Source organism: Oncorhynchus nerka, linkage group LG4 (assembly GCF_034236695.1).
Source record: "Oncorhynchus nerka isolate Pitt River linkage group LG4, Oner_Uvic_2.0, whole genome shotgun sequence".
Classification (NCBI taxonomy): Eukaryota; Metazoa; Chordata; class Actinopteri; order Salmoniformes; family Salmonidae; genus Oncorhynchus; species Oncorhynchus nerka.
In genome coordinates this window covers 15165098-15185934 of record NC_088399.1, presented here as the reverse complement: position 1 = coordinate 15185934, position 20837 = coordinate 15165098, and the positions used below count along the sequence as shown (strand labels likewise).

The following is a 20837-nucleotide window of genomic DNA, read 5'->3' as shown; positions in this document are numbered from 1 at the left end:
ATGGCTGTCACCCAAGACACAGGCAAAGAAAAAGAAAGGTGACAGTCTTTCTACTGCAGTGGAATTCTCTTTCTGCCTCTACCTACTCTAATGAAGAGCCGAAACACATAGGTTTTTACTTTTAACAATAAACAAGCTTTTGTATCAGGAGTTGCTAAATCTCCTCTATACCTACCTCAATCAAATGTATTTTATTCTAGAAAGCCCTTTTTACATCATCAGTTGTGACCTAAGTAGATAACAAGGTTCACCCTAACTACAATGACCACTTTTATTTTGATTTCATTGAGAATACTGACCTGGCCTTTGATTGTGTAGTCAGCGAGGATATTGAGCAGCTTGTAGAATACCTCAAACCAGGGCAGATAGCTGGAATACAATAAATACAGAGAATTTCAGGGTAACAATCTCAAATCAAATCAAATGTATTTGTCACATACACATGGTTAGCAGATGTTAATGCGAGTGTAGCGAAATGCTTGTGCTTCTAGTTCCGACAATGCAGTAATAACCAACGAGTAATCTAACCTAACAATTCCAAAACTACTACCTTATACACACAAGTGTAAAGGGATAAAGAATATGTACATAAAGATATATGAATGAGTGATGGTACAGAACGGCATAGGCAAGATGCAGTAGATGGTATCGAGTACAGTATATACATATGCGATGAGTAATGTAGGGTATGTAATTTGTAATCTCTATGAACTGATGTGTCTAATGCATTATAAATGAATTTATAACAACTTCCTCACACATCATTATAGCGCTTATCTTTTGTCATTGGTGAATAAAATGTTTCCTATCATCATTGTTTGGTTATATTTCACTTATTGTCATCCCTTGTACATCTCCCTGCTCCCATCCCACACCATGGAAAGAAATGTGAACAATAGGGGAAATAGCTGTCATCAAGACAGTTATATCTAAGCATGAAAGAGAAGGGAGGGAGGACCGAACAGTGGTGTGTTCTCTCCTCTCCAGTGGTTCTTCTTCACTGTCTGGTTCTCACTCACTGAGTCATTCATCTGACAGCAGCTGTGCGCGTGCGTGTGCGTAGAGAAACAACATCCAAGAAGGAGCTGCACTACAGGATATAGACCTCCAGCAGAGGACAAGCAGCAGCTACGCAAGGAGAGACTCAATACCTGAAAGGTCCAACCACCACTCACCCCTGCCCAAACTGCACCAAAATATGTGGCTCCCGGATCGGCCTCTACAGCCATCTGAAGACCCACAAATAGAAGACCCCATGGAGGATAATCATACTCTTACTCGAGTGATCACTTATGATGTGTGTGTGTGTGTGTGTGTGTGTGTGTAAGTCGCTCTGGATAAGAGCGTCTGCTAAATGACTTAAATGTAATGTAAATGTGTGTGTGTGTGTGTGTGTGTGTGTGTGTGTGTGTGTGTGTGTGTGTGTGTGTGTGTGCGTGTGCGTGGCCAGCAATAAGCATTCAGTGAGCATCCTTTAGGAGACAGGCTCGTCCAGAATACAGAACAGGAGCCATACTCTCCATCTCCACCTGTGGCCCTGAGGGTGACCGAGTAAAAGAGAGAAAGAAGAGAGGTATAGGGGTTAGAGAGGGGAGTGTGTAGGTGAAGAGGAAAGAGAGAAGAGGAAGAGAGAAGGGGAAGAGGAAGAGAGAAGGGGAAGAGAGAGAGAGAAGAGGAAGAGAGAAGGGGAAGAGGGAAAAAGGGGAAGGAGGTAGCCAAAGGTAAACGAAAAATGTCTGATAGAAGCCAGCATCCATCTCTCTCTCCCTCTCCGTCCGTCCCTCTCTCCCTCTCTCTCTCCCTCTCCGTCCGTCCCTCTCTCTCTCCCTCTCTCTCTCTCCCTCTCCGTCCGTCCCTCTCTCCCTCTCTCTCTCTCCCTCTCCGTCCGTCCCTCTCTCCCCTCTCTCTCCCTCTCTCTCTCTCTCTCCGTCCGTCCCTCTCTCCCTCTCTCTCTCTCCCTCTCCGTCCGTCCGTCCCTCTCTCTCCCTCTCTCTCCCTCTCTCTCTCTCTCTCTCTCCCTCTCTCCCTCCCTCTCTCCCCTCTCTCTCTCTCCCTCTCCGTCCGTCCCTCTCTCCCTCTCTCTCTCCCTCTCTCTCCCCGTCCCTCTCTCCCTCTCTCTCTCCCTCTCTCTCTCTCCCTCCCTCTCTCTCCCTCTCCGTCCGTCCCTCTCTCCCTCTCTCTCCCTCTCTCTCTCTGCCACACGTCCCGGTCCTCCGAGCGACGTCATCGAAAAGTCCTCAGCCCTAATTAGAATGTCTCGACAAGAGACACACCACCGGCTGAGGCTTGTTGCTTCGCCGAGTGAGACCGGGACGGGCTTGGCGGCACGCTGAAATGTCACAGTTCCCTCATTACGGAGACAGGTTTAACGGGCGAGCTGCCGGCAACGGTAATTTGACTCGTTTTTATTTACATTCGGAGCGACTGGCGAGGTGGCTGATTGCGAAGCTACACCTCCTCCTCGCCTTTAATTGCGACCGGCAGTCGGCCGTGAATGTGCCCGCCAAGAAGGGCTCTCTCCAGCGGCGGACTTGCTCATTACCGTAGCGGACATTGCCACAAGCTTAACCAACCCTCCCCTCTCCCACCACCCACCGTTCCCCTCCCCTCTCCCACCAGCCACCGTTCCCCTCCCCTCGCTCCAGATCCCACCGCCTACACCAACTGTCTCCCTGACGACTTTGTACTTAATCCCCCTTTGGCCTTCATCCAGGTCGTATTCAAAGATTATATTTCTGTATTTAAATTCTATGAAAAGAGTGCAACATTGGATTTTATCAATACAGAAAACAGCAGAGAATGAATGAGTTTTGCCTATCTAGCAGTGCAGATCCGCTCATCTTAAGTTTGAGATGGCTTTAAAACTACAACAACACTTTTGCTCTTTTCATGCTCTGCCAGTATGGATATACTGTGGTACCTGTCTTGGTATCGATTACAAGTAGTGTTGACCGCTAAAAGCTGGAGAAGACCTGGGCAACATTAAGTGTATCAGAGTTTATTGGCATAAAAGCAACCAAGCAGAAAAGCCTCTAACCTAATTTGACAAACCAGACTGTTGGTTCACCCACAATTTAAAAACAAATACTAAATCGGAGATTATTGTGGGGGGTGTTTGAGAAGGTTTGAATCCTATGCAACCTGCCTACAAACAGTTTGAAGTACAATATCAACAGAGCTCCTGTAGTAGGTCAAAGCTGTGTGCTGGAAAACCTTGGTAAAGCATGGGTGGAATAGGCATTTCCTTTCTTTTTCGACTTCATACTTTCCACTTAAAACATCACTTTTTGTTTTTAATAGCATTAAGGCCTTATCAGATACATCATTATTATAAACAACAACAGGCCGGCTTTACTGGAAAACCCACTTGAAAATTAAATTGCAAAAAATTCCTAAATGACCTAGCAGGTGTCAGTTGCATTCTATGTAGTTATAATCAAGTCTGTGTGACTCATTAGCTCTGGGGAGGATCAGATCTCAAGCAGATCCCAAGAGAGATTACTCATCACGGCAAACCACCTCCGCTACACAGAGGCTTTCAACAAGTCAGAAAAGTTGGAACTCTTGAAGTTTCTACGGCTACAGTAGCCTTTCCTGTTGCCTGCCTGCCTCCCTCCCTCCCCCCCCTCCGTCCCATGCAGAGCTGTGAGCAGTCTCTAGCTGGCGCAGCCAAGGCGTGATGCGATATGTTACCCAAGTCTACGTGTCTCACTCCCCTCCCAACCCCTCCCTGTCTGTGCGCATGTGTCTGTCTGGGGAAAAGGCCTGGTTCGATCTTCTCACGGCAAGCCAAAGCCACACGGAATACACATACTTTTCTCCCCAGTGGCTTTAACCCTGGTTCCCGACCAGCTTTTGAATCTGTTTATAGAAGTGTGGGAGAGGTGTTTTTTTTATACAAAGCTGCAAGGTGCTCTGGTCGGGTCTATTTGTAATAAAAATAAATAAAAAGATACGCTAAAATATGCCATGCATTTTTTAATTGAGTGAAAAAGGGGGAGGATTTTAGTATGGAGGATACGAGGTAAGTATGTGACCTGCATGCACAGCAGCAACCGATTCTGTTATGGGTGCAGAGTTTATGTACCGGGGGCCGCTCGCGGGTTCTTTAGTATTCTGCATTTCATTAGCCCAGATGAGCGCTCAACATCCTTGACTCTGCGAGCGGGATCAGTGTTGGGAGCTAGGATTATTCCAAGCTCTACACCCTCCTCCGCTCCATCTCTCCCTTTCCTCGCCTCCACCCCTCCCGACCTCAGCTACTGCCTCTTAATGAGGCCTGGCCATGAATCCATTACTCATTAATGTGTCAGAGAGCATCAACAATGGCCCATGATAGAAATGCAGAGGGGTTATGATAGGTTTGGCCAATGATCACTGGAATGCAAAAAGCAGCGGTGGTGGAGTAGCATGATATAAGGAATCAAATCCTAATGTGCAGCCGGGTATCAGTTTAAACGTGTCACATTGTGACGCATTTGCAAAAAGATACGTATGACAATGAGCATCAATGAGCTTTGCAGCCAACCGCTGCTAGGTTGTTCGTTCAAGTCTGTTCGAGGCGCAAACATAAAATTGTATTAATTAAAGTAATAATTTTGACGTTATTTGTTGTCCTTTTGGGAGCATACATTTACTTTTATATGGAAGGCTAGGTAGCTACATAAGGGAAAAAGTGGATGGATGGATGAATGCTAGATTTGAATCCTAAGGGGTCGAATGACTCTTGAGGATGAAGCTTTCCTCTTATTAAAGATTTGTGTCTAATTAGCATGTCAATAGACGGTAAATAGAATAAAGTCATGTTTTTCTCTTCCCGATGACACTGCGGAGGTGTATGTGTAATACGCTGTATAAGATCATATAACATGGTTCTGAAGCCATTTTAACTGCCTTTAACAAAGTCAATTTATTGCATAGAAATATCAGTTTATATTTCTATAATTACACACCACAGCTGATGAAAACACAGCGAGAGTAGATTTAATAAAACCGCTTGCTTACTTTGTAGAGACTGCTTTGTAGATAGTGAAGGACAACAGCACTATGCCACAGTAGACCAAACGGCATACGCCACAGACAAAACACTCCCCTGTGTTTCAATTCAGTGCTTTTGTTGGTAGTCTACAGGATAAAGACGGCAGAGACACATTTTCAACCCAAAACCTGAATGACCTCTTGATTAAATAATAACGTAACCCACCAGGGTTAAATAATAACGTAACCCACCAGGGTTATATAATAACGTGACCCACCAGGGTTAAATAATAACGTGACCCACCAGGGTTAAATAATAACGTGACCCACCAGGGACCCACCAGGGTTAAATAATAACGTGACCCACCAGGGTTAAATAATAACGTGACCCACCAGGGTTAAATAATAACGTGACCCACCAGGGTTAAATAAGAACGTAACCCACCAGGGTTAAATAATAACGTAACCCACCAGGGTTAAATAATAACGTAACCCACCAGGGTTACATTTACATTTACATTTAAGTCATTTAGCAGACGCTCTTATCCAGAGCGACTTACAAATTGGGTTAAATAATAACGTAACCCACCAGGGTTAAATAATAACGTAACCCACCAGGGTTAAATAATAACGTAACCCACCAGGGTTAAATAATAACGTAACCCACCAGGGTTAAATAATAACGTAACCCACCAGGGTTAAATAATAACGTAACCCACCAGGGTTAAATAATAACTTGACCCACCAGGGTTAAATAATAACGTAACCCACCAGGGTTAAATAATAACGTAACCCACCAGGGTTAAATAATAACGTAACCCACCAGGGTTAAATAATAACGTATCCCACCAGGGTTAACCCACCAGGGTTAATAACGTTAACCCACCAGGGTTAAATAATAACGTATCCCACCAGGGTTAAATAATAACGTAACCCACCAGGGTTAAATAATAACCACCAGGGTAACCCACCAGGGTTAAATAATAACGTATCCCACCAGGGTTAAATAATAACGTAACCCACCAGGGTTAAATAATAACGTATCCCACCAGGGTTAAATAATAACAGGGTTAACCCACCAGGGTTAAATAATAACGTAACCCACCAGGGTTAAATAATAACGTAACCCACCAGGGTTAAAACCCACCAGGGTTAAATAATAACGTAACCCACCAGGGTTAAATAATAACAGGGTTAAATAATGCGTAACCCACCAGGGTTAAATAATAACGTAACCCGTATCCCACCAGGGTTAAATAATAACGTAACCCACCAGGGTTAAATAATAACGTAACCCACCAGGGTTAAATAATAACGTAACCCACCAGGGTTAAATAATAACGTAACCCACCAGGGTTAAATAATAACGTAACCCACCAGGGTTAAATAATAACGTAACCCACCAGGGTTAAATAATAACGTATCCCACACCAGGCTCCAAAAAAACCTGCAAAAATCCATTAAGATTTATTTTTAATATAATTTGATTAGCTGCTATTAGCTTCCTTTTTCTCCAAAGGTCCGTTTTTCATTTGCCTAGCCAGATTTGGAGAAACATCTGTTTCGCTAAGCTTTATGGGTAACTGTGTTAAAGAATGCCATGCGAGGGAAGCTAAAGTGCTGCTGGAAGTTAATTGACTCATTTGAACTGGGGCATCTGCTCGTCGTTTGTTAGCCGCAGACGCTTTTGTGTTCCCTAGGAATAAGGACACATGCCTGACGAAGGATTAAAGGGGGGAAAGTAACACACGTACCCAGAAAGCATATACCCCTTCATAAGATCGCTGAGCAGTTGTCTTGGGGTTGTGGTGCTGGGTGAAGACTTGTATTGACAGCTCGTAGTCAATGGTGAGATGGAGAAGAATGTTAAGCATTACTTCTGTGATATTTTACATCAGGGGATATTAAAAAATATTGAATTGAACTCCAATGACTTGAGAGGTCAAGGAAGAGGTGGAAGAGGACATGGAGGAAGAAATTAAGTCAAGAGTCAAGGTCTAAGAGAGGGAGCAGTTGTGACAGCGGTTTGCCTGCATGGTGACATCTCTATCATGCTCTCAGAGTCCTCCATCTATATTCTGGACAGGGCTTTCTTATAACAACCACACAATGTCCCAGGGCTTTCTTACAATAACCACACAATGTCCCAGGGCTTTCTTATAATAACCACACAATGTCCCAGGGCGTTCTTATAATAACCACACAATGTCCCAGGGCTTTCTTATAATAACTACACAATGTCCCAGGGCTTTCTTATAATAACCACACAATGTCCCAGGGCTTTCTTATAATAACCACACAATGTCCCAGGGCAATCTTATAATAACTACACAATGTACCAGGGCTTTCTTATAATAACCACACAATGTCCCAGGGCTTTCTTATAATAACCACACAATGTCCCAGGGCTTTCTTATAATAACCACACAATATCCCAGGGCTTTCTTATAATAACCACACAATGTCCCAGGGCTTTCTTATAATAACCACACAATATCCCAGGGCTTTCTTATAATAACCACACAATGTCATAGGGCCATTGGCCAGTGGGAAGACAAACTGTAGAGCACATATTTACAATTTCCCTGTAGTCTGAATAAAACTGAAAGTGCATTGGTGCCAACACGGTACAATGTGGTATGCCAGGTGTATATATGACAATTCTTGTGCATATTCGCACACACACACACTCACAAATACTCTCTGCAGTGCACACACAGATACACGCTTCCCCAACACACACCCCACTCCCCTGTAAACACACTCACACATGCGATATAACAGCCATCTACTGTCCCCCCTCTGCGGCAGACACCACTCCTGAGCCCCTTAAAAACAAAACTTTCGGCAGAGAGACCAGGCCCGTTAAAACTTTACGAGCCCGACGCCCTCGTGCAATAGGCCGGCCGTGGCGGCACTCCTGCTGCACCAACGATTTATGACGTACCGCCAGTGCCTGTTTCGTTTGTAACCAAACACTTATTCCATTTCCTTGCCGCCAGCCCCTCAGAAGTTTTGACGGAGCCTTGTTTCGCAGGGTCAGGGGTTAAACAAAGGCGGATGAGTGACTCGAAAGGCTTGGGTAAAAACAGCCGGAAGGAGAAGTGGGCCCCCAGGGGACCTATAAGGCCGCTACACACTTTACGTAGAGCGCAGCGACGGACCATCGGTTTCTAAGTAGTTCTATTTCATTTTGTGTGACTGGGATTTTGGAACGGACCATATACGACGCTCCGTCGCTCTGTTTGCAGCGGGCCCTTTATACCAGGAGGGCTTCTTAAAGAAGGTGTCGGGGAGCAGCGGAAACAGGGGCCGATTAGAGGGCCAGTAAAAAAGAAAGGAGTGTGAAACAACCCACTGAATTTCATTTGGCTGTATCTTAGTGGCAGGATGCCCGTCAGCCGGGCTCCGCTTACTCAGCTACTTCTATCACACACAAGCTGACTTGGCTAAATGTTGATGGTGCCTGGCTACCTGGAACGCAACATGTTTCCGACATGACGAGTGCTTCCATGAAACCCAATCCTCAGAGTTAAGTGGTCCGTCAGTTGTGGCGTTTACATCTTGCACAGTGATGGGACCTGACATATTATAGTAGCTAGCCATATTCAAATCGTATATCATACAATCCTTCCATACCATGGACCCTTTTAACAGGAAGTGAATTTGAAACAGGAGGTTTCCCTGGCATTGGGCCTTGTTTGACATTTGGGTGACTGTTAAATATATTTATTACTCATTAGCTAACCACAACTGCAAGTAAGGCAAGCTGTTCATGACCAGTCATGAGATTTTAGGCTTGCCAGGAATTCACTGTCTAAACCATGTGGTCGAACTAGTCCATGTGGTTCAATCTCAATCCCATTACAAGGGAGATAATGAAATGGCAGCCTTGCACTCTGAAAAGCGTACCATCTATTGCTATGACATATTTGTTAAGTAAATAAATATTTGTCACGTAAAGCAAAGATAAGTACCATTTACAGCCTAACATCCCGGGATAACACCCTACTTGATAGTTTCAGATATACCTTGAATTAGCGACACACTGCCTTGGTAATCATCCGGCAATCTAACATCCCCATCTCTAATCTCGGACACAAATCGTAAGATTTAGCTTCAGAGTCGAGATGTGGGGGTGAGGTTGGAAGCAGGGGAAGTAGGTGAGCGGGAGGGGTGGGGGGCAAGTAGGACATAAATACGTCAACAAACGTTTTAATTGGCTGGGAGTGAATGACTCCTGTGTATTTCCCTGGATGGCCCTTCCACTCTGCCTTTATGGTCCCTCCTCCCCAGCCTGTAAAGGGCAAGGGAAGTTATTAAGCCAGGTCTGCTGCTGCTGACACACACAGACACACAGACACAGAGACAGACAGACAGACAGACAGACAGACAGACAGACAGACAGACAGACAGACAGACAGACAGAGACACACACACACAGAGACAGTTTTGCAACCACACTGCACACTGTCATAACCCACCTGGACAAGGGTGCGTTCTGAGCCCGTTCCTGTACTCCCTGTTCACCCACGACTGCGTGGCCACGCACGCCTCCAACTCAATCATCAAGTTTGCAGACGACACTACAGTGGTAGGCTTGATTACCAACAACAACGAGACGGCCTACAGGGAGGAGGTGAGGGCCCTCGGAGTGTGGTGTCAGGAAAATAACCTCACACTCAACGTCAACAAAACAAAGGAGATGATCGTGGCCTTCGGGAAACAGGAGAGGGAGCACCCCCCTATCCACATTGACAGGACAGTAGTGAAGAGGATAGTAATTTAAGTTCCTCGGCGTACACATCACGGACAAACTGAATTGGTCCACCCACACAGATAGCGTTGTGAAGAAGGCGCAGCAGCGCCTCTTCAATCTCAGGAGGCTGAAGAAATTCGGCTTGTCACCAGAAGCACTCACAAACCTTTACAGATGCACAATCGAGAGCATCCTGTCGGGCTGTATCACCGCCTGGTATAGCAACTGCCCCACCCACAACCGTAAGGCTCTCTAGAGGGTTGTGAGTTCTGCACAACGCATCACCGGGAGCAAACTACCTGCCCTCCAGGACACCTACAGCACCCGATGTCACAGGAAGGCCATAAAGATCATCAAGGACAACAACCACCCGAGCCACTGCCTGTTCACCTCACTATCATCCAGAAGGCGAGGTCAGTACAGGTGCATCAAAGCAGGGACCGAGAGACTGAAAAACAGCTTCTATCTCAAGGCCATCAGACTGATAAACAGCCACCACTAACATTGAGTGGCTGCTGCCAACATACTGACTCAACTCCAGCCACTTTAATAATGGAAAAATTGATGTAAAAATGTATCACTAGCCACTTTAAACAATGCCACTTAATATAATGTTTACATACCCTACATTACTCATCTCATATGTATATACTGTACCCTATACCATCTACTGCATCTTGCCATCTTTATGTAATACATGTATCACTAGCCACTTTAAACAATGCCACTTTTATGTTTACATATCCTACATTACTCATCTCATATGTATATACCATCTACTGCATCCTGCCTATGCCATTCTGTACCATCACTCATTCATATATTTTTATGTACATATTCTTCATCCCTTTACACTTGTGTGTAAAGGTAGTTGATGTGGAATTGTTCGCTTAGATTACTCGTTGGTTATTACTGCATTGTCAGAACTAGAAGCACAAGCATTTCGACTACACTTGCATTAACATCTGCTAACCATGTGTATAGGACAAATAAAATATGATTTGATTTTCTACCCTAGACCTATAGCATTCAACAGTGTGCGGGTGCGGGTGTGTGTGTGTGTGTGTGTGTGTGTGTGTGTGTGTGTGTGTTTGCATGAGTGTGTGCTCGGCTTTGCATTGTGGCAAGAGTGCCTCATCCATTCATCCCTTGTACAGTAAAGATCAGACCTTAGGGTAAGCCCTGGTAGTGTATTGCTGCTGCTGGATCCACATACAGTTTTACCAACCACAACACCATCAATGGGAGGTTAAACAGCGGGACCAGCCGGCCGGTATAACCAGCCACAACACTGGGTGCTCTCAAGTGGACATTTGCAAACACTGTGTGTTCAGCCAAGGACATAGCTCACCAAATCAGTCCATTTCACATTTAATCAGCCCCTATTAACACCTTAATCTCCAAACACCATTCTACGATCTCCTTCAGTCTCTTCTAACCCTCTCAACCGTACCGCTTTCCACTTATCCGCCTGCCAGTTGGGCCCATTGCCGCCCATTGAGGTAAACTAATCGAATCCCCCAATTGATTTATTTTCTGATCGGCGCACACATATGGTGCCGCTGTGTGTGCAGGTCATAGCCTTTACTGTGTCGAAGAAGACAGAGGGGTTTGTAATGATTGCGTTTTTTTGTGTCGGATGTAAACAAAGCAAGGTCAGAGGCCTAGCGCGGCTTTAATCCCCCCAGCTGAAGTGAAGAGGAGCCCCGGAGAAAGTGCCACACGCTGGGCCACTCTATAGCCCAGAGTTCCCCTCCCTAAGGGATTGTCTCTAGTCAACAGTCTGCAGAATTGGATTGGCTTTTTCCTTTCTTCATTTTTTCTTGTTCTTTGTTTCTTTTTTGTTGGGGTCTTGTATTGGGGTCTTAATTGTGCGTGACCTCTTGGTGCTAAGTGTTGGAAATACGATAAATGAGATGAAACGTCAAAAAGGTTGTGTCGATTTTAAGGGCTGTCCCCAACAACAAAAAATATTGGTCGACCGAGAGTCGTCTGTTCTTTTGGTCGATTGGATGAAATGTAAAAATGTATACTTTTTCATATGTGACTGGTTTCAGGAAACTAGGCATATGTCGCACGTCACTACTTCACAGGTGAGGCATTTCAACTTTTTTTTGCAGAAATGCCTTCTGGAACATGTGAACTTGTGCCTTAATAACAAACTTGTATGCCATCTGTGAATATTAATAAAATTGTTAAATTACAAGCCTAGTTGGTTTAACCAACGAAAAAGACTGGAACCTTCCCGCTAGCCATGATTGGCTGAGATAATGGATGGGCTGAACATGCCGAAAGATAAGTTCAGATTGGCCTGCCATGTAGCATGCTTCTGTCTATAATATGAGCAGCTCAGTATGTATAGGTAAAGGTACCGCGAAGAACTGCAAAAGTGTTGCTAATGCTCTCCACTTCTGGAGACGATGAGGAAATCCCTGATTTAGGTAAAAACATCTTCATTGAAACAGACATTGTAGAGTATTCGGAAATGGCGATCACGGAAGAAGTTGATCAAGTTTTTAAATCAGTGGAATGCCGGTGGAAGCAGAGTATGATAGCTAAGGAGATGGAGAAAATTCTGGCCTTTGATTGCAAATATGCAGACGGAGTCGAAAAGAGAACACACAGAAGGCTGTTGTATAAAACGCCTGTCTCCGGATTACATATTCAAACTAAGGGAAACCATGGCATCCGTGACAAGAGAGGGAGAAGCGTTCATCCATGTATATACGGGTAAGAGTCTAGCTAGCTACATTTTCAGATATTATACGTTTAAAATTTAGTCAGAAAGTTGTTTCCATTGCAAGTTAAAGCTTGCTAGCTAACATTACATGTATGATCTGTGTAGAAATATTATTCGTATCTCAATAAGCCATTGCTAGTTATAGCCTAATGTTAGCTAGCTAGCCAACATTATCTACCTGCAGCCTCATGCATGGGTGTAACGTTATGAGTTGGGATTTTGGTTCATTGTTTAGCTAGCTACATGTCTAAACAAAAGACTCCATTATGCAAATAACCATTTCACTGTACCATTTACACCTTCTGTATCCTGTGAATGTGAAAAATAAACATAGATTTTATTTGATATTGTTTGTTTAGCTAGCTACATGTCTAAACAAAAGACTCCATTATGCAAATAACCATTTCACTGTACCATTTACACCTTCTGTATCCTGTGCATGTGAAAAATAAACATAGATTTTATTTGATATAGTGTATGTTTACCAGAGACGGTAATGTGAAGAACAACATGACCTGTACCAAACTAAAATCAGGATATAACATTAAGCCAACAAGACAGTGTCCAAGTTCTAAAGTTCTCTGGTAGAATGCCCTGCTTTTATGTCGTCACACTCACAACCGTAAACTATTTTCTGTAATTAGTTCGACATTAACTTGGAAATAATTATCTTGTTGGGAATTTATTTTCCTGTAATGACAAATAAAAATTTGCTAAAGTTAAGTTGTTGTCAGCTAGGATATGGTCATTATTTGAACTGGCTAGCCAGCTAACGTAACGTTGCTAGTTTAAGAAACAGACACCTCAGAAGTCGTCAACTGGCAGCTTCATTAAATAGTACCCGCAAAACACCCGTCTCAAAGTCAACAGTGAAGAGGCGACTCCGGGATGCTGGTCTTCTAGGCAGAGTTGCAAAGAAAAAGCCATACTTCAGACTGGCCAATACAAATAAAAGATTAAGATGGGCAAAAGAACAAAGACACTGGACAGAGGAACTCTGCCTTGAAGGCCAGCATCCTGGAGTCGCCAGTTCACTGGTGACATTGAGACTGGTGTTTTGCGGGTACTATTTAATGAAGTTGCCAGTTCATGATTTGTGAGGGATCTGTTTCTCAAACTAGACACTCTAATGTACTTGTCCTCTTGCTCAGATGTGCACCAGGGCCTCCCACTCCTCTTTCTATTCCGGTTAGAGACAATTTGAGCTGTTCTGTGAAGGGAGTAGTACACAGCGTTGTACGAGATCGCCGGGGCAGCAGCGTAGCCTAGTGGTTAGTGTTGGACTAGTAACCGAAAGGTTGCAAGTTCAAATCCCCTAGCTGACAACGTACAAATCTGTCGTTCTGCTCCTGAACAAGGCAGTTATCCCACTGTTCCTAGGCCGTCATTGAAAATAAGAATTTGTTCTGAACTGACTTGCCTAGTTAAATAAAGGTTAAAAAAATATATAAAAATCTTCAGTTTCTTGGCAATTTCTCACATGGAATAGCCTTAATTTCTCAGAACAAGAATAGACTGACGAGTTTCAGAAGAAAGTTATTTTGTTTCTGGCCATTTTGAACCTGTAATCAAACCCACTAGTCTAAAGAAGGCCAGTTTTATTGCTTCTTTAATCAGCCTTTGTATGCCTATGGAGATATTCCATAACAATTAGTCATTTCCAGCTACAATTGACATTTACAACATTAACAATGTGTATACTGTATTTGTGATCAATTTGATGTTATTTTAATGGACAAAAAATGTGCTTTCTTTCAAAAACAAGAAAATGTCTAAGTGACCCCAAACCTTTGAATGGTAGTGTATACTAAATACATTTTTAAACGGAAGGGTTTATTGGTGTTAAAATACTACACCAGTTACGCTATTTTGGACCACCTGTCGTTTTTGTGTTTATCCTTTTTCATAACGACAAGGACAAGTTTGATGTCGGACGACAATAGAATGTTCATGATGTCACTGTGACAACTGTCTACAGACATGTCGATAGACGTAGTATAAACCAGACTTTAGTCTTGAAATCTTTGGTTGTTTAGTACACTACCGTACTCACTCTGTTTAGCACATGGCCTCACGTGTGAATCCTTAAAGAGATGGGTGGGGCTAAGGCTTAAGAGGGTGTGAACGATGCAGAATGGGCGTAGACAAAGAGCTCTCCAGTAGGTGTTACAACTATTCAAGGGCCATTTTCTCAAAAGTGGGGTTACAAGTTTATCAACTTTCAAAGCAGAATTTCTCTCCCATTGTTCTTCAACTGTAGTGTATGATACACAGGACCAGTCAAACGTTTGGATACACTTACTAATTTCAGTGTTTTTCTTTATTTTACTATTTTCTACATTGTAGAATAATAGTGAAGACGTCAAAACTATGAAATAACACATGTAGTATCATGTAGTAACCAAAAAGGTGTTAAACAAATCCAAATATGTTTTATATGAGATTCTTCAAAGTTACTAAAGCGGAAGCCAGATATCAATAAAGCCTGTTCTGGATCCTCCTCCTCCCGCTGCTGCTGGCCTTCGCAGATTCTACCATTACACTTCTAAAGTTGCCGGTAATAGGCCATAACAGAGGTCGAAAACCTTTTCCAGTTGGAGTACCAAGTTATCGTACCATCTCTACTGATCTGCGTGCTAGTTATGATTTTAATAAGCACATTTTCATGGAACTTTAATTTCTTCATATCTAAAAAGCAAAGTCATGTGGTTAATCGAAATTCTATCTAAATGAAAATTATAGAAATCTAAAAGTAACTTCTATTGCCAATATGTAAAAATAGCCTACATAAAGCTAACAAAAAAAACATTGCAGCCCCCAGGTACAAAATATCCTGATAAAAATAAATATCCTTTAAGTCACACTGGCTACCAACTATTAACTTGATCAGGCCCTCACCAGTTTCCTGCACCTGTAAACCCCAGACAGACAGACACAGCTGTAGGCTATTTTGTGCAAGGAATAAGAAGTATAACGCCCATTTTATGATGTTTCCATTGGATCGGAGCATGATATTTTTTTCCCCTTTCATGCTGAGTGGTTAAGGAAAGAGCTGGAAATAGGCTGAGGAACTACTGTCATTCTCAATGGATGTAAAAGCAGACTTCAGTTTACTTTCTGTATGAGGCAAAGAAAAAATGACTTTGATGAGCTCCACAGTGATAGAGAGTTAAGACGATCAGAAATCGTATCAGATCCCCAGATGGGCACATTTATAGGCCTACATTTGCGCCCAGGCCAGGTAGCCTAGGGCTACTTCTATGCATAATCAGTAGTGTGTCCTTACTCAAGATTGACAGGACGCCCCAAACAAAAGACAATGAATAAATTGACAACTCGTAAATGGAATGAAATAAACCCAAAGTTTTTTTTTCCTCACAAGTGTAGCCTAGGTTGTGCGCTCTGCAAACAACGTGTCCACTCCTACAATGACAATGGTAAGACTGTAACAATAATATATTTAATGCATTAACAGAAATGACTGTAACCAAACAAACAGTGTAGATTAAAAATTCTGAAAATGAACAGTAAATGTCTACTGGTGATACTGGTGTGCCATCCCCACAGCTTCCGCAATGGATTAGTCCACTGAGACAGGTGTGAATCAGACAGGTGTCTCGTGTGCCATCCCCACAGCTTCCGCAATGGATTAGTCCAATGAGACAGGTGTGAATCAGACAGGTGTCTCGTGTGCCATCCCCACAGCTTCCGCAATGGATTAGTCCACTGAGACAGGTGTGAATCAGACAGGTGTCTCGTGTGCCATCCGCACAGCTTCCGCAATGGATTAGTCCACTGAGACAGGTGTGAATCAGACAGGTGTCGCGTGTGCCATCATTTTTTTATATTTATTTGCCACTGCTCGACAAAAAAAATCTAGCGACCAGTCAAATAAATGTGGTCAGCCCTAGTCGATTTAGAGCATCGTTTGACAACTAGTACACAGAAGAACTAGTCTACATACTGAGCACGAAATTAATGAAAATATAGCAGTGTCCAAACTAGTTCTGTTTATGAACCAGTGACACTGGAGTCAAGGAACTAATGTTAACATTCAATGCTCAAAGTTTAGATGATAATTGTTTACCTCAAATCTTTGCTCAAATTTAACACGGTGCGGTCAATAAACACATAATAATATAATCAATCAGACTAACAATCAAACCAAATAAAATGTAAACAAAGAACCTAGAGAATGCATCTATAAAGTAATGAATGAACATGCCTGTCACATCCACAATCAAATCAACCTTGTTGCCTCACAGGTGTGCCCTCCACTACCCCTGTTATCCTGTAGTCACCCCACTGCCCCCCTTCCCCCAAACAACAACACTAAATGCGGCCAGCCAGCCCCATGTTGCCCCCCTCCCCCATGCCCTGCCAATTGGCCTGGCCAGGCCAGGAACCTGTCAGTGTCGATTGAGTTGAGCCTGAGCGGACCTGCTAGAGAGGACATGCTGTTCCTGCTCTGAGAGGGCCCACCACTTGTTTCTAAAGCCTGGGAAAAGAAAAGGGGGCTCCCTGTTCGCATTCCTCCCATCCGAGCTGCCAACTCTCTCTCTCTACCCCCCTCCCTCTATCCCTCCCTCAAAGTGGAGAAACAGGAGAGGACGAGGGAGGGTAAATGAGATGAACAAAAGGCGTTCTGTGGACGCGGCCCTGGCTGCTTTCCATGTCAACAGTTCGGCAGGTTCAGAGGTCACGTTAACTACATTCATACCCAGCAGCACCCTTGTTTTGCTCCATGAAGTGAGCCGCGGGGGTGGGCCCAGACTTCAGCGTTTTCATCCCTCTCTCGCACTCTCCCCCCAAACCCCCTAATCCTTCAAGATATTTCTGATCCCTTCACATGTTTCTGCTCAATTAAAACAAAATGGACGACCCTGCACTCTCTCTGGGGAGTGGGACAGACGGACAGAGAGAGAGAGCCAGAGAAACAGCAAGAGGAAAAAGTGATAGGGCCCTCCCTGAGGTGAGGCGAGCTAGCCTACTCACCAGAGCTAGCCAAACAAACAGGTAAATAACTACTGTGACCTTCCAATTAGAGAGAATAGAAAGAGGACCCGGTCATATAGGTGATCTGCAAATTCCATATTGGGCTAATCCTATTAGCAAAACAGCTAGCAGTCCATGCGTATGGACAAAAAGATGGCTTTGCTAAGTTTCACCCCCATGAAGCCCAGAAACAAGGTTCAGATTTTGGATTAGGGTGCTGGTTAGAAAGCTACAAAGCAGTATCCATCTGACTCTGACGTAAAACTCAAACAAATGCATGGGTTTCAATTATTACTGTTTCTAGAGTACATTGTGTGACTGGGCCACCAAGAATCAACATGAAGAGGATATTTATTTATTTTACCTTTATTTAACCAGGTTGACCAGTTGAGAACAAGTTCTCATTTACAACTGCGACCTGGCCAAGATAAAGCAAAGCAGTGCGACAAAAACAACAACAGAGTTACACAAACAAACGTACAGTCAATAAAACAATAGAAAAATAGAAAAAATCTATGAACATTGTGTGCAAATGTAGAAAAGTAGGGAGGTAAGATAATAGGCCATAGAGGAAAAATAATTTCAATTTAGCATTAATATTGGAGTGATAGATGTGCAGATGATGATGATGTACAAGTAGAGATAATGGGGTGCAAAACAGCAAGTAGATAAATAACAATATGGGGATAAGGTAGTTGGGTGTGCTATTTACAGATGGGCTGTGTACAGGTACAGTGATCCGTAAGCTGCTCTGAGAGCTGATGCTTAAATTTAGAGAGGGAGATATAAGTCTCCAGCTTCAGTGATTTTTGCAATTCGCTCCAGTCATTGGCAGCAGAGAACTGGAAGGAAAGGCGGCCAAAGAAAGTGTTGGCTTTGGGGATAACCAGTGAGATAGCGCGTGCTACAGGTGGGTGCTGCTATAGTGACCAGTGAGCTGAGATAAGGCGGGGCTTTACCTAGCAAAGACTTGTAGATGACCTGGAGCCAGTGGGTTTGGCGACGAATATGTAGCGAAGGCCAGCCAACGAGAACATACAGGTCGCAGTGATGGGTAGTGTATGGGGCATTGGCGACAAAACGGATGGCACTGTGATAGTAAACTGGATGCAGTCTGAATAGTGTTGGAGGATATTTTGTAAATGACATCGCCGAAGTCAAGGATCAGGAGGATAGTCAGTCTTGCGAGGGTATGTTTGGCAGCATAAGCGAAGGAGGCTTTGTTGCGAAATAGGAAGCCAATTCTAGATTTAATTTTGCAATGGAGATGCTTAATGTGAGTCTGAAAGGAGAGTTCACAGTCTAACCAGACACCTAGGTATTTGTAGTTGTTCACGTATTCTAAGTCAGAACCGTCCAGAGTAGTGATGCTAGTCGGGCGGGAGGGTGTGGGCAGCAATCGGTTGAAGAGCATGCATTTAGTTTTACTAGCATTATGATTTTTCAACGCCGATACCGATTATTGGAGGACCAAAAAAGGCCAATAACGATTAATCGGCCAATTTGTATATATATTTGTAATAAGACAATTACAACAATAATGAATGAACACTTTAATTTTAACTTAATGTAATTTTTTTTAAAACATCTATTTAGTCTCAAATAAATAATGAAACATGTTCAATTTGGTTTAAATAATGCCAAAACACAGTGTTGGAGAAGAAAGTAAAAGTGCAATATGTGCCATGTAAAAAAGCTAACGTTTAAGTTCCTTGCTCAGAACATGAGAACATATGAAAGGTGGTGGTTCCTTTTAACATGAGTCTTCAATATTCCCAGTTAAGAAGTGTTAGTTTGTAGTTATTATAGGAATTATAGGACTATTTCTCTCTATACCATTTGTATTTCATATACCATTGACTTCTTATAGGCACTATAGTATTGCCAGCCTAATCTCGGGAGTTGATAGGCTTGAAGTCATAAACAGAGCTGTTCTTCAAGCATTGCGAAGAGCTGCTGGCAAACGCAGGAAAGTGCTGTTTGAATGAATGCTTACAAGCCTGCTGCTGACTACCACCGCTCAGTCAGACTGCTCTGTCAAATATCAAATCATAGACTTAATTCTAATATAATAAACACACAGAAACACAAGCCTTTGGTCGGGGCGGCAGGTAGCCTAGTGGTTAGAGCGTTGGACTAATAACCGAAAGGTTGCAAGATTGAATCCCCAAGCCGACAAGGTAAAATCTGCTGTTCTGCCCCTGAACAAGGCAGTTAACCCACTGTTCCTAGGCCGTCATTGAAATAAGAATTTGTTCTTAATTGACTTTCCTAGTTAAATAAAGGTAAAATAAAAAAATACAAATTAATATGGTCAAATCCAAATCATTTTGAAAACAAAACGTTTATTCTTTCAGTGAAATATGGAACCGTTCCGTATTTTATCGAATGGGTGGCATCCATAAGTCTAAATATTGCTGTTACATTGCACAACCTTCAATGTTATGTCATAATTATGTAAAATTCTGGCAAATTAATTACTGTCTTTGATAGGAAGAAATGGTCTTCACACAGTTCGCCACGAGCCAGGAGGCCCAAACCTCTGCATATACCCTGACTGTTCTTGCACAGAACTCAAGAGAAGTGACACAATTTCCCTAGTTAATATTGCCTGCTAACATTAATTTATTTTAACTAAATATGCAGGTTTAAAAAAATCTACTTGTGTATTGATTTTAATAAAGGCATTGATGTTTATGGTTAGGTACATTGGTGCAACGACAGTGATTCTTTCGCGAATGCGCTTGTTAAATCATCACCTGTTTGGCGAAGTAGGCTGTGATTCGATGATAAATTAACAGGCACCGCATTGATTATTTGCAACGCAGGACAAGCTAGTTAACCAAGTAATATCATCAACCATGTGTAGTTAACTAGTGATTATGTTAAGACTGATTGTTTTTTATATGATAAGTTTAATGCTAGCTAGCAACTTACCTTGGCTCCTTGCTGCACTCGCATATCAGGTGGTCAGCCTGCCATGCAGTCTCCTTGTGGAGTGCAATGTAATCCAAAAGTGCCGATGACAGATTGTTATGAAAACTTGAAATCGGCTCGAATTAATCAGCTGATAATGCTGATTAATCGGTTGACCTCTAATTTAAAAGCAGTTGGAGGCCACGGAAGGAGTGTTTAATTGCATTGAAGCCCGTTTGGATGTTTGTTAAGACAGCATCCAAAGATGGGCCAGATGTATACAGAATGGTGTCGTCTGCGTAGATATATATACAGAGAAAAGAGCTGGCCCTAGAATTGAACCCTGTGGCACCCTTAGAGGACCGGACAACAGCCCCCGATTTGACAAACTGAACTCTTTCTGAGAAGTAGTTGGTGAATCAGGCGAGACAGTCATTTGAGAAACCAAGG

The 20837-nt window shown here is 43.1% G+C and overlaps 1 protein-coding gene across 5 annotated transcripts in view; it reads right to left on the bottom strand.

Annotated features, from left to right (window-relative positions):
- The window catches only part of dennd1a (DENN/MADD domain containing 1A), a 215850-nt gene that overhangs the window by 109421 nt on the left and 85592 nt on the right, over positions 1-20837 (bottom strand). For all 5 annotated transcript variants that reach the window (XM_065017252.1, XM_065017255.1, XM_065017253.1 and 2 more), the window contains exon 6: positions 300-369. In XM_065017252.1, the coding sequence (XP_064873324.1) occupies positions 300-369 (70 nt within the window). The remainder of the gene's footprint in view (positions 1-299; positions 370-20837) is intronic.